We start from the raw sequence: 14,557 nt of genomic DNA on the forward strand, positions 1-14,557 counted from the left end.
GACTCACCCTATAGTCTTAGGAATCAGTGCCACCTCCCAACAACGATGACACGAAGGTGCTAACAGACTCAACGGTGGAACTGGGGCGGCCATCTTTGTTAGGGGCAGAGGCCGTTGATTACCGAGCGCGAGAGAGTCCAGAAAGGTTCCCGCCCCTCAGGAGAGAGTCGAGTAGGGATGGGGCGGAGCCTGGGAGACCGCTGGCGTTAAGCGGTGTGTGGACGACGTTAGGTTCGTTTCCGACTCTCCGCCCCATGGCCCAGGCGTCTCGTTCTGGTGGCCTTCTGCCTCCACTCGCTAACGTGCCCTCGCCGTGGGCGCAGCCCGGGGGCGCCCGGGAGGAGGGGTGCGTGGGAAGGCGGGTGTGCGCAGCCCGGGGCAGGCACGCTTGGTGGCCGGCGCCCGCAGACGCGGGTGAGGACGCCGAGGTCGGCACTGCAGACTGGAGGCGGGAGGCCTCGTCTGGCGGCCCGATTCCTCCAGCGCTGCAGCGTCTCCGGACGGCGTTGCTGCGGCTGCACCGGGAACGGGAGCAGCTCCGGCAGGCCCGGGACTGCGCCCGCCACCTGCAGGCGGTTCTGCGCCTGCTGGGACCCGGCACGTCTGCATGCGACCCTCACTCCTTGCCCCAGCTCTGTAGGGACCTGCAGCTTCACCCCTTCCGCGGGACCGTACCACAAATTGGCCTTCGGGACACCCCTAAGATGCTACTCCTAGCTCGCTTGGTCGGACTAGCTGCCCAGCGCCTGGAAGCTGCCATCGAGGTACAGCTTCGCGCTGTGGGCCGGGCACCTGCCAGCCTGGCCTTGATGTCCCAACTGGCCGATCTGCTGCAGGCACTTCCTGTCTACCACGGGCTACAGGGAAAAGCCATGAACCACATCCCCAGGGCAGCGCGCCCTTTTCCACAGGCCCGCGTGCTCCGTCTCCTGGCCGCGGAACGGGGTGGCCAGGTGGCAGATAGACTGGATGTGGCGCTCAGGGGATCGGGCTTGCAGGACCAACTCCGCAAGCAGTGCGTGGAGGAGCGGATTCTGCTACCCGGGTTGCTGGGACTCCTAGGGGGCGTGGCCGGTACAGACAGTGCCCTGGGACTTGGAGAGGCTGGATCCCTGTGGAGCCAGTATTGGACCTTGCTGTGGGCAGCCTGTACCCAGAGCCTAGACTTAATTCTGGGACCCTGGAGGGACCCCAGGGCAGTTGCACAACAGCTGAGTCAGGTTCTAGGTCAGGGTAAGTGATGATGGGTTTGGCTGACCATTGGGGGGGGGGGGGGGGGTCTCTCTTCCTTTTATCCTAGTCAGCTCACTTACCTGTGGGCTCGACCACAGAAGCAGGACCGTTAAAATGAACAAGCCCTGAGCTTTTGAGCCCCTTACTTTCTACTCCAGTCACGTGACTGTTTTTATTACTTGGAGGCTGTATTTCCCTATGTAGACCTGGCATGCACCACTACTTCCCAGTATTCCGTCCCAGTCTTGACTAACAAGGCCATCACCAATGGGCAGGTACTGTGAAGAAGGAGGGTTGGTTTTCAGGTTCCAGTCGTTTCTCCCATTAGCATCCCTGCCTCAGGAGTGTGAGAAGGAGCTGACTTCTTTATATCACAGTCTACTTCATCAGTCTCTTATCTGCAGCTGGGACCAAGGTGAGAAAGGGACATTGGGGGTGATACAAAGTTGCTCCTGTCCCTGTCAGACTATAGTGTGGACATTTCCAGGTTTCTGCCAGGCCTTGGGATCAGCCCTTGGAGATCAGACCAGCCTTGCCACACCCTCTCATACTACAGAACTGTTGCAGCAGCTCTTTCCTCCTCTCTTGGACACCCTCCAAGAACTTAGGTCGAGACATAGCCTATGTCACACTCCAGGTGAGAGAATGGGGAGGACAAGGCAAAATAGTTGAAAATAACGTTTTTTCCCCCTTCTCTCTTGAAGTCAGTCTCTTCCCAAAAGTGCCTCTGATACCCTATTCCTCCCCTCCCAGGTCCTGAAGCTGTCGCCCTGGGGCTGTGTACCCTGCAGACCACCTTACTCTGGTTCTGGGGTAGAGCTCAGCAGCACCTGGCAGCATGGGACCCAGGATCTTTCCTGCTCCTGATCCAGAAGGACTTACCTGTGAGTAGCCCTGGGAACTGGGAGGGGAACAACCGGAGCTGAATTGAGTCCTCACTCCTGTTTCCACCCAAAGCCTCTATTGCATGAGGTGGAAGCTCTTTGCACCCTGGCCTCAGAGGGAAGCTTAACTCTGGAGATGCAGAAGCTGACTGCACAGATGCAGGTAAGAAAGTGCTCCTTTGAGACCCTCCTCTGTGCCAACTTGGGCAGGGGCATGGGGGTGGGATGGGCAGAGTGGAAGATCTCAGTAACTTAGAGTCTCCATTAGATTTTTCTTTTCTTGCTTTAATTTTTTTGTTCTGTCTTCAACGTTTTACTATGGAAAAAAATCAAATAGAGAGGACCTTTATGTTCTCACTATTGTGGATCAAACAGTTATCAACTCATGGTCATCTTTGTTTTGTTTATATATCCCCTCCCCACCTCTAATAATGTCACATTCCATTCTGTGATGTTAATAGTCACAACTATCTAGACTCATTTCATTCAAGTTTGCAAAGGGGTGGCATTCCAGTCCTGTCATGACTCCTTCATTTGTTAGCCCGATTATTCCTATAAAGAGAAATCTGCGCAGGAGGGATGGCTCAGCAGTTAAAGACATTTGCTTTCAAAGACTAATAGCCTAGGTTCAATTCCCCTGTACCCACATAAAGCCAGATGTACTCAGTGACGCTTGCTTCTGGAGTTCATTTCAGTGGCAGGAAGCCCTGGAGTGCCCATACTCAGTCTCTTTGTCTGCTCCACCCCCTCTCTAATAAATAAGTAAATAAATACATATATAAAATATTTTAAAAAGAGAGAAACCTGTCCTGATTTATGATTTGGTTACCTGAGATATATTTTGTACAGAAAAGTCAGGAGAAATGATTACATTTTTCCCTGCTAGAGTTCAATTGAATGTTTTTCCTCTCGGTAACAATTTAATTTGCCAGGCATGGTGGCACATACCTTTAGTCTCAGCACTCAGGAGACCAAGGTAGGAGGATTGATTTGAGGCCAGTCTGAGACTATATTTCAGGTCATATCAGAATTTCAGGTCACCCTGGGTTAGAGGAAGACCCTTACTCACTTTTTGTTTGTTTGTTTGTTTGTTTTTTCAAGGTAGGGTCTCCCTCTAGCCCAGACTGGCCTGGAATTTACTATGGAGTCTCAGGGTATCCTCAAACTCACTGCAATCCTCCTACCCCTGCCACCCAAGTGCTGAGATTAAAAGCATACGCCACTATGCCTGGCCTAAAATATTTTTATTTATTTGCAAGTAGAACAAGAATGAGAGAGGGAATGGGCACACCAGGACCTTTTGCCACTGCAAACAAACTCAATACATTTGCCACTTATTGCATCTGGCTTTAAGCAGGTACTGGGGAATTGAACCTGGGGCATCAGGCTTTGCTAGCAAGTGCCTTTAACTGCTGAGCCATCTCTTCACCCCTGATTTGTATTTTTATTAAAATATTACATGCCCGTAGTTTGAACAGTGAAACACAGCTGAGGCTGTAAAGCAGTTGCCTATTGTGTTCCAGGCCTTGGATTTAATCTCCAATATCGAAAAATAAAAAGTAAAATAGAATGGTATATTTGCTGGGGGAGGGGGGTGTTGAGGCAGGGTCTCATTCTAGCCCAGGCTGGCCTCAAACTCATGGTGATTCTCCTTTGGCTGCCTCTTGAGTGCTGGAATTAAAGATGTGCACCACATAGGGTTGGAGAGATGGCTTAGCGGTTTAGCCCTTGCCTGTGAAGCCTAACAACCCCGGTTCGAGGCTCGGTTCCCCAGGACCCACGTTAGCCAGATGCACAAGGGGGCGTATGCATCGGGAATTCATTTGCAGTGGCTGGAAGCCCTGGCACGCCCATTCTCTCTCTCTCTCTGTCTGTTGTTCTCAAATAGATAAATAAAAATAAACCAAAAAAAATTTTTTTAAAAAAGGTGTGCACCACCATGCTCTGCTACAATGGTATTTTATAAAGCTTCTAATGAGAAAAATAGTTCTACCACCATTCCTTTTGAGAGAATCATCCATACTTGGTACTCATTCCCCCTCCTTTATCACTGTCTCTGACTCTCTTTGATGTAACTGATGATCAAACCTAGGGCTTCTGTGTGCACACTATCTCTTCCTACTTTGGAATATCTGAGTTGCTGGTTTTGTTTTAGTTTTTCTTTCAGCCCAGTTTTCTTCTTCTGTGGCTGTAGGGTTCATGTTGACCCTCTGTTTCTTTATTTCTACTTACCCACACTGTCTTAGTGCTGTGACCTCCCAGTTTAGGTCTGCCTCACAGAGTTCTAGTCCAACAACTGTTGGACATTTTCCCCTCAATTACTGTTATTTCCATAAACTTAAAACGTTCCCCAGAATAGGATCATAAGTAGAGCTGACAGTTGACAGTAATGGCTATATGGGAGCTCTGAGGAAGACCATGGTAGGTGTGTGCTTTATAGAGGGTTCCATACAGAGCCTGTGGCTCACCTGGTTGTTGGGCAGCTCTTGAGGAGCAGCCAGAGTTACTGAGGAGTAACAAAAGGATGGCCTGACCAGAGCCTGAGGCTGTGTGTGGGGGTTGGTGGAGTAAGCAAGTTAGCATCAAAATGTGGAGGGTAGAGTCAGGGATGGTGGTACAAACATGTAATCCCAGTACTCAGGTTGAGGCAGGAGGATCCTGAGTTTGAGGCCAGCCTGGGTTACATAGTAAGACCCTGTCAAGGAAGTGAGGGAATCAGGTATGTTGGAGAAGAGTTCAGATCTAAACATGTCAGATATGTCAGGCACCAGATGGGTTGTTCTCCTCCCTAGGCTTCCTGAACCTTTCCTCTGTCTAAGTTCCATATCCATCTTTTTCCTTCCTCCCACCTTCCCTTCCTTTCTTCCTTCTTCCCTCCCTCTTTGTTTTCTCCTCCTCCCCTTTTGTTTTTTATGAGATAGTCCAAGCTGACCTAATGGAACTCACAATCATGATCCTCTTATCTCATTCTCTACAGCTCTGGGATTACAGGTATGTGCTACCATGCCTTTACAGAGCTGCTGCCATATGCCTAATCTTTAAGTTCTTCTCTGAGAAAAGCACCAGAGCAGAAACCCTCTTTATTGCTGTCTCTTCCCCTCCCAGCACAACCTATGAAACAAACCCCCCCCTTTTCTTGTTTTGGGTTATTTGCTTTGCAGAAATGCTAGTAGGTGGTCAAGAATATTTTAAATAGCACATGCCTTTAACCCCAGCACTCAAGAGGCTGAGGAAGTAGAATCACTGTGAGTCTGAGGTCAACCTGGAGCTATAGAGTGAGTTCCAAGGCAATCTGGGCAGAGTGAGACCCTACCTTTATTTAAAAAAAAAAAAAATAAGCTGGGCATGGTGCACATGCCTTTAATCCCAGCACTTGGGAGGCAGAGGTAGGAGGATTGCTATGAATTTGAGGCCAGCCAGAAACTACATAGTGAATTCCAGGTCAGCCTGGATTACAGCGAGACCCTACCTTGAAAAACCAAAATAACAACAACAACAATAAAGAATAATCGACATAAGAGCATTCCAAACGTTCCTGGATGTCAGAATGGTAAAATAGCTATTGTTTCTGGTCTGTTACAGTTCCTGCCTTCCTTTTTGAATGATAACTAGAATTTTTTTAAATTTGTGTGTATATGTGTGTAGTGATACATTAGAGTCTCTTGCCATGCAAACAAATGCCAGGTGTATGTGCCACTTTGTGTTCAAGTTTACATGGGTGCTGGAGAATTGAACACAGGCTTACAGTCTTTGATAGCAAATGTCTAATCACCGAGCCATCTCCCCAGCCCCAGAATATTGTCTTAATCCCCGCCCCCCCCCCCCATTCCCTCAGCCCTTGCCTGTTCCCTGGGCAGGCAGACCCATCTGTCTGGTATGTGCTTTTGTCAGGTTATGAACCAAAGTTGGGTTTTGTTTGGTTGGTTTGGGATAGTTGTGCATATCATTTAGGTTTTATGGACATCACATTGAACACCTCAAATTAGAGAAACATTATAATTTCACAAGTCCAACAGATAAGCCCTTTTTACTTTCTCCCTATCCACACAGTTTCTGCCTGAAGAGTCACTAAGTCTCTTTTATCAAGAATGTCACAAACAAGCCACACGGGGATTCAAGCTCCACATGCCACAGGGTCGGTACTGGAGGCTTCGTCTCTGTCCTGGTAATCAATTTTTCTTTCCTTTCTTTGTGGTTCTGGGGGTGGAATCCAGGACCTCACACATGCTAGGTAAGCTGTGCCACTGAACTGTACCCCCAGCCCACTGTCTGGTAACTTCTTATCCCAGCTTCTTCTCCTAGGGTTCCCAGCGGGTGAGTGACCCAACTTCTCTAAATCCTGACTCTGCACCACTGTCTCCATCTTGGCCTCATATTTTGTGTCCTTCCCATCCTTATGATCACTGCTGTATAGGGGTCCGTTGGACCGCCAAAGCCTCATGAGCTGTCCTTTCTTTTCTCACTGCAGAACTCCCCAGTGCTCCTAGTGAGTATGCTGCCATGGTGGTCCGCCCTCTACTGGAGCCTGTGTTGCAAGGATTGCAGGGATTGCCACTCCAAGCCCAGGCCCCTGCCCTCGGTCAGGCACTGACAGCCATCCTGGGTGCCTGGCTTGACCACATCCTCACCCATGGGATTCGGTTCAGGTGGGTAGAAAAGTTTGCAGGGAGATGTATGCAATTGGGACACGAAATCAGTGGAGCATAGCACTTTGTGAGGCTGTAGGGTCTGGTGGTCACATTGTACTTGGACATTCAGCCTGCAGGGGGCGCTGCAGCTCAAACAAGACTTTGGAGTGGTCAAAGAAATGCTTGAGGAGGAACAATGGGGCCTGTCCCCAGAGCTTCGCCAGTCTCTGCTTATGCTCAGCATCTTCCAGCAGCTCGATGGGGCCTTGCTGTGTCTGCTTCAGCAGCCTCTGCCCAAGGTTCCAGTCCACAGAAGGCCTTCCTGTTGCTGTGAGTCACTCTCCTCCCCAGGCCCATTCTCCTCACCTTTCCCTTACAGTTTCAAGTTATCACCACTGATCTGGCTTTAGCATCTTCCTACCAGCCACCTGCCTTCACGCATGCCTTACCAGGTGTTTGTAATGAGGTCCAGGCGACAGACTTGAGCAGCAGCAGCCTCAACAGCCTGGAAAGCTTGGCACACCCTCTACGGCCTGGAGCACTCCCAGCCCAGACAACTCACCTGCTGAGCACTCCGGGAGGAGGGGGACCTAGTCCTGAGGCTTACTTGGTGGGAAATCAGCAAGCCTGGCTTGCCCTGAGGCTGCACCAGCACCCTCGTTGGCACCTGCCTTTTCTTTCCTGCCTTGGGGCAAGTCCTGAATCTTAAATTGCCTAGGATCTGAGTTGGAAAAACCTGAAGACATGAGTAGTTTCATTTTAAAGAGATCTAGAATTGGGAGTTTGCAGGAACACAATACATACACTACAGAGCCTCGAGTTACAAGCAAATACTCCAAGCTCACTCCAGCACCTGCAACCCAGCATCAAGGGCAAACTTACATTTCTGGGAGGCTCAGGTCTAGTTCCCCTTCAGTGAAGACCTCAGGGCAAACATGGGAGAAGGATCTCAGGGGACAGGGAAAGGGGTTGGGGGAGGGTGGGGAGACCAATGGAAAACAGAAGTTAAACGCTGCTTCCTGGTAAATCTCAAGAGCTAGCCAGGCCAAAAAGTTAATGGAAGCCAAGCGTGGTGGCTCTCACGCCTTTAAACCACTAGGGAGACAGAGGTAGGAGGATTGATAAGAGTTTGAGGGCACAGTGAATTCCAGGTTAGCCTGGGCTAGAGCAAGACACTGCCGGGGGTGGGAGGTTGTTAATTCCTGAGACGAATCACAGATGGAATATGTATTCTATACATGAATCTGTCCCAAGGCTTGTACTCCCTCACCCATTCTCACCTATTCTCAGTAACTTACAAATACTGGGCTATAGTATCTTGACATTTTAGCTTTGGTTACTCCGTTTCCAAGGGGGTTTGCGTCATTGGGTGGACGGTCCTAATGGAGCTGACCTAGGCAGGTAGGAGACGGCCGCGTGTCCTTGCTTTGGGCCCCTCGGTGCACTGTGCCGGCTACTAGCGGCGGGCTGCCCAGAGTTCCCTTTCGACCCGCGAGTGCCCCCCGCGGAGTGTCATACCGGAAGCAGTTCTCCCGGGAGCATCCACTTAAGCTACTCCTTCCGGTGGCAGAGGTTAGCATGGCCGTGGCCACGGCTCGTCTAGGGCTGCGGCCCGTGAAGCTGATTCGGGTTCAGTTCTGTCCCTTTGAGAAGAACGTGGAGTCCACGAGGTACGGGGCCTGGGGGAGGTGGGGGCGCGCCGTGCCCGTCCCTCGGCCCGCCGCGCTCACGTCCTCCCCGACCCCCGCCGCAGGACCTTCCTCCAGGCGGTGAGCAGCGAGAAGGTGCGCTCCACCAACCTCAACTGCGAGGTGATCGCCGACGTGAGGCATGACGGCTCCGAGCCCTGCGTGGACGTGCTCTTCGGTGGGGCTGGCGGGGAGGGGGCGGCGGGCGGCCCGGCCTCCCCGGTCCCCGTGCCTGACTTGATCGCTGGGATCTTCCGCAGGAGACGGGCATCGCCTGCTGATGCGCGGCGCTCACCTCACGGCGCGGGAGATGCTCTCGGCCTTCGCCGCCCACGTCCAGGCCAGGGGCGCCGCGGCCAGCGGGGACAAGCCGGCCGCCGCAGCTGGGCCCTGATCGTGCGCGAAAACCTAGATGTCAGCTTGCAACCAGGCCTGCTGTCTAGTCCCTCGGCGCTACCTGGAGGGGTCGGGCTGGGAGAGCTCCGCCCAGACGAGGCTTTCGGACACGCCAAGATGGGATTGGCAAGGGATCTGAAGGAACTTGATTGTTTCCCCCTTATTGAATTTGGCTTCATCACTCAAGTATATTCTAATTATAGTTTACCAAACTAATCCTATTTTCTCAGATCTTTTTTTCAAATTTATTTGAGAGAAGGAGCGCGCCTAATTCATCTGGTATACGTAGGTACTGGGGAATCGAACCTGGGTCTTTTGGCATTGCAGGCAAACACCTTAACCACTGAGCCATCTTTCCAGCCAGTTTTTTCTTTCGATTTAACTAGGGGTTTTTTTGTGTTTTTTTGTTTGTTTGTTTGTTTGTTTTGAGGTAGGGTCTCACTCTGGCCCAGACTGACCTGGAATTCACTATGTAGTCTCAGAGTGGCCTTGAATTCACGGTGATCCTTTTACCTCTGCCTCCTGAGTGCTGGGATTAAAGGTGTGCATCACCACGCCCAGGTACTTAATCTTAACCATAGTCACAGTATCCTCATTCTTTAAAAAGATCCTTCCTGGGTGCTGGAGAGATGGCTTACCAGTTAAGGCATATGCCTGCAAAGCCAAAGGACCCCAGTTTGATTCTCCAGGAACCACATAAGCCAGATGCACCAGGAGCACAGGCATCTGGAGTTCATCTGCAGTGGCTAGAGGCCCTAGATTATCCATTCTTTCCCTCCCCCCCAACCTCTAATAAATTTAAAATTTAAAAAAAAATTAAGAAGCGATCCTTTCTGGGGCATCCCTTTCTCTGTCATTACTTCCACTCCACTTTGGAATTTCTGTCTGGTTCTAGGCCCAACTTCTATGCTACAATCAACCTTAGCCCCTGTCAGCTTCCTCTACATACCAACTTTTTTTTGTCTTTTAAACAATTATATATACCATAAACACAAGTGTGTATTTGCAAGTATTGATAGATAAGCATGTGAGAGCAGGCTGGTTCAGTGACAGACTCAAAGAAAAATGTCCTTTGGAATTAAAACTTTTATTAAGGGCTGGAGAGATGGCTTAATGGTTAAGGCGCTTGTCAGCAAAGCCAAAGGTCCGTGGTTTGATTTCTCGGTACCCACTTAAAGCTGGACGCACAAGGTGGCACATGTGTCTGGAGTTTGTTTGTAGTGGCTAGAGGCCCTGGTGTGCCTATTCTATCTGTCCTTTTCTTCTCTCTCATAAAAAAAAAAAAAACCAAAAAACTTTATTAGAAGTGTTGTAACTCCATGTCAAGACCCCATGGTAGGATCCTGAAGGGGAGGTTGGGTGAGAAGAAGGCTCTAGAAATACTAAGAACAAAAGAAGCTTCTTGAGGTAGGGTCTTGCTCTATCCCGGGCTGACGTGGAATTCACTATGTAGTCTCAGGCTGGCTTTATTTGAGAGAGAGAGGCAGATAGAATGGGCATGCCAGGGCCTCCAGCCACTGTGAATGAACTCCAGATGCATGTACCATCATGTGCATGTGGCTTTACATGGGTACTAGGAAAATGAACCTGGGTCCTGTGGCCTTGCCAGCAACCATCTTAACCACTATGCTATTTCTCCAGCCATTTATTTATTCATTTAAGAAAGAGGAGATAGAGAAAATGGGCACACCAGGGCCTCCAGCCACTGCAAATGAACTCCAGATGCATGTGTCACCTTGTGCATCTGGCTTTATGTGAGTATGTGAGTACTTGGGAATTTGAACCTAGGTCCTTTGGCCTTGCTGGCAAATGCCTTAACCACTAAGCCATCTCTCCAGCTCTGCTTCTTGCTTTTTATAAAGATTTTTGGGTATAGAGAAAGTTCTGCTCCAGGTTTCTGAGGGGGTTGGGCTGTTCAACAGGAAGGTACACAGATCCCTTCAATATTGGCTGGGTACCTAACAAGAAGCAGTTACAGGAGGAAGGTTTTATTTTAACTTACTGTTCCAGGAGGTACCAGCCATTACCTGGAAGGGGACTAGGAGCAGGATGTGGCCACATTGTATCAATACTCAGGAAGCAAGGGTGGGGGTAAGGGGGGAGGGTTGTGGCACATGCTTTTAATCCCAGCACACAGGAGTCAGAAGGAGGATGATCACTGTGAGTTCGAGGCCACCCTGAGAATACATAGTGAATTCCAGGTCAGCCTGGACCAGAGTAAGACCTTACTTCGAAAAATCAAACTAAAACAAAGAAGTAGCATGATGACTGTTGATGCTCATCTAGCACCCTCCAGTTCAGTTCTGTATCCCAGCCAGTGTGATGGTGCTATCACTGTGTGTCTTCCCACTTAAACTGACCTTACCTAGAAACTCCCTCACAGAGAAGCCTAGAGATTTGTGTCCTAAGTGATTTGATCAAGTTGACAATATAGACTAGCCATCACAGGCTACTATGCATTTTGTCAAATACATTTCCTGTGCTTTACCCTCCACCCCACAGCATTACTACCTGCCTAAAAGGGTACTTATTTGTTTTTAGTGTGTGTAGTATGTGCACATGAGTGTGCAGATGTGGACACATGTGAAAATAGAGGAGGACATCTCTCTGAACTTGGAGCTTGTTGGTAGAGTAGCTGACAAGACAGCACCAATGATCCTCCTATCTCCAACCCTCGTGCTTACATTGGTGCCAGGGATTGAATTCAGGTCCTCATGCTTATTCAGCAAGTGCTGCATAATGCAGCAAGCATTGAGCCATCTCCACAGCCCCTAAAGGGTATTTAAAGAACTGTCTCGCCATCCGTCTTTTAAAAGTTTTTATTGGGCTGGAGAGATGGCTTAGTGGTTAAGCACTTGCCTATGAAATCTAAGGACCCTGTTCGAGGCTTGATTCCCCAGGACCCACGTTAGCCAGATGCATAAGGGGGCGTGCGAGTTGGTTTACAGTGGCTGGAGGCCCTGGCGCGCCCATTTTTCCCTCTCTCTCTCTTCCTCTTTGTCACTCTCAAATAAATAAGTGAAAATAAACAAACAAAATTTTTATTTATTATTTTAGAGAGACAGAGGGAGAGAGAATTGGGTGGGTCAGGTTATCAACTACTACAAACGCCAAATGCTTGTGCCACCTAGTGGACATTTGTGACCTTGCGTTTGCCTCACCTTTGTGCGCCTAGCTTAGGTGGGATCTGGAGAGTAGAATATGGGTCCTTAGGCTTTGCAGGCAAGCACTTTAACTGCTAAGCCATCTTTCCAGCCCTCCACCCATCCTTTAAAAGAGAAACCTCCCTGGTCAAGCTGAGGAGCAGATGCTACTTTTGTATAGTCTATCCTCAGACATAACCAACCTTTCCTTGAGCTCTTTTGCTTCCTAGGTTGTGGGAGAGGAAATGCATTCTGTAGGTACAGGCACATGTAAGTAAGGTCCTGCAGTTCACCCAAGTAATTAGGTGAGAAGTAGCTCAGTGCCAAAGCACTTTGCTTGCATGTAAGTCCGTGGATTCCATCCTGTTGTTCCCCAGAAATTTAGGTGTTCTGAATGCTAGGCTCCCAGCTGACGGAGATTTGGGAATTAACACCTCCAGGAGGCAGTGTATTGTTGGGGGTGGGCTTATGGGTCTTATAGACAACTTCCCTTTGCTAGTGTTTGGCACACTCTCTTTTTATTGTTTACCTTATGTTGGCTAGGGGGTAATCTCCACCTCTGCTTATGCCATGGTTTTTCCCTACCATCATGGAGCTTCCCTTGAGTCTAAGGCAAAATAATCCCTCCCCCCCAAAGCTGCTCTTGGTCAGGTGATTTCCAGCAATGCAAACCTGACTCCAACAGTAATGTTGGTACTGAGGAGTGGTGTCATTTGCTGCTAGACACCTGTGTGGCTTTGGCCTTTTGGAACTGATTTTCAAGAGGAATGTGGATGAATTTGAAACTTAAGCCTAAGAGACACCTTTCAGTGCTATAAATACAGCTTGATGGATTATTCTGGTCAGAGTTGCAAGACCTGAATCCAATAAGAACTATGGACTGTGAGGTTTGGCATATGAGGGTGAAAGGAGCTTTGTCTGGACTGGGCTAGAAGCAGTTTGTGTGAGAAGCTTGCTGTTATGCCCATGTCTTGAGAACTTGTGCAGGGTTGCAGTGTGTAGAAACAGACTGGTATGTGCAGAGGGATATGGCACAGAAAGAATTTGTGCTAAAACTGCTGCCCATTCAGCTGCAATTGAGAGATTACAACCATTGAGATTAGACCAGCTGACCTGCACTGGGCAACAGGAAGAATGCAGAGTCTTTTGAAGGGACCTGAGTGCTCAAGGAGTGTCCTGTTATTCAAAGTCTCTTTTATTCCCCCATGGATTAACAAATTGGCACCTTACCTGGTATTGTGGAGTATAAGAAATGAAGGAGAAAGAAGGTCATAGAGTTTTCAACATGGTCTTGTGTTTTGGAAACAGCCATGGGCAATGTGAAGCAAGTATGCTGGATGACTGCATGGAGACCCAATGGACCCATGAAGATGAACTGTGGGTTGCAGTGGAGACCCAGTGGACATGCTATGACCATGAGATGGCTGTGAAGGAGAGCTGCCAGCCCTGATTCAGTTTTCCAGGACTATGAGTAGCCTAACTGGAGGGTAGGAATTGGACATCCAGAGACTTGTTGCTGGTTAGAATTATAAGACTTGGAAATTTGTCACTGACTATAGAGTTGTTGGACTTGGAGCTACAGAGTTTGATGTTTGCCCTGTTTAAATCTTGTATTGGTTGAAATTATTTTTGCTATGCCCAGTGCCATTTTTTGTAGTATTAATATTTATTCTGTGCCATTATGGGTTTGGGGAATTTTTTTTTCTTTTTTAAATTTTTATTAACATTTTCCATGATTATAAAAAAATATCCCATGGTAATTCCCTCCCTCCCCACACCCACACTTTCCCCTTTGAAATTCCATTCTCCATCATATTACCTCCCCATTACAGTCATTGTACTTACATATAAACAATATCAACCTATTAAGTATCCTCCTCCCTTCCTTTCTCTTCCCTTTATGTCTCCTTTTTAACTTACTGGCCTCTGCTACCAAGTATTTTCCTTCTCACGCAGAAGCCCAATCATATGTAGCTAGGATCCACATATGAGAGAGAACATGTGGCGCTTGGCTTTCTGGGCCTGGGTTACCTCACTTAGTATAATCCTTTCCAGATCCATCCATTTTTCTGCAAATTTCATAACTTCATTTTTCTTTACTGCTGAGTACAACTCCATTGTATAAATGTGCCACATCTTCATTATCCACTCATCAGTTGAGGGACATCTAGGATGGTTCCATTTCCCAGCTATTGTAAATTGAGCAGCAATAAACATGGTTGAGCACGTACTTCTAAGGAAATGAGATGAGTCCTTTGGATATATGCCTAGGAGTGCTATAGCTGGGTCATATGGTAGATCAATCTTTAGCTGTTTTAGGAACCTCCACACTGTTTTCCACAATGGCTGGACCAGATTGCATTCCCACCAGCAGTGTAGAAGGGTTCCTGTTTTTCCACATCCCCTCCAACATTTATGATCATTTGTTTTCATGATGGTGGCCAATCTGACAGGAGTGAGATGGAATCTCAATGTAGTTTTACTCTGCATTTCCCTGATGACTATTGATGTAGAACATTTTTTTAGATGCTTATATGCCCATTCGTATTTCTTCCTTTGAGAATGCTCTATTTAGCTCCATAGCC

General features: G+C 48.5%; 2 protein-coding genes across 3 annotated transcripts; both read left to right on the forward strand.

The window, feature by feature from the left end:
* Positions 1–205: 205 nt before the first annotated feature.
* On the forward strand, positions 206–7,804 carry Ccdc142 (coiled-coil domain containing 142). 2 transcript variants are annotated; one of them, XM_045151557.1, is made up of 9 exons: positions 206–1,233; positions 1,562–1,648; positions 1,721–1,870; positions 1,987–2,117; positions 2,191–2,280; positions 6,168–6,282; positions 6,586–6,763; positions 6,876–7,075; positions 7,198–7,804. In XM_045151557.1, the coding sequence occupies exons 1-9, from the start codon at positions 255–257 to the stop codon at positions 7,452–7,454; spliced, it is 2,187 nt and encodes a 728-aa protein (XP_045007492.1). In that variant the 5' UTR covers positions 206–254; the 3' UTR covers positions 7,455–7,804. The 2 variants fall into 2 exon arrangements, with proteins under 2 accessions (XP_045007492.1, XP_045007493.1); XM_045151558.1 differs by having other exon boundaries at positions 6,168–6,252.
* Positions 7,805–8,001: 197 nt separating this feature from the next.
* Mrpl53 (mitochondrial ribosomal protein L53) lies at positions 8,002–9,045 on the forward strand. Its single transcript, XM_004668220.2, has 3 exons — positions 8,002–8,415; positions 8,499–8,611; positions 8,694–9,045. Exons 1-3 carry the CDS (start codon positions 8,324–8,326, stop codon positions 8,825–8,827), a joined length of 339 nt encoding a protein of 112 aa, XP_004668277.1. The 5' UTR covers positions 8,002–8,323; the 3' UTR covers positions 8,828–9,045.
* The last annotated feature ends 5,512 nt before the right edge of the window (positions 9,046–14,557 follow it).

The sequence above is a fragment of the Jaculus jaculus genome, chromosome 6 (assembly GCF_020740685.1).
Source record: "Jaculus jaculus isolate mJacJac1 chromosome 6, mJacJac1.mat.Y.cur, whole genome shotgun sequence".
NCBI lineage: Eukaryota > Metazoa > Chordata > Mammalia > Rodentia > Dipodidae > Jaculus > Jaculus jaculus.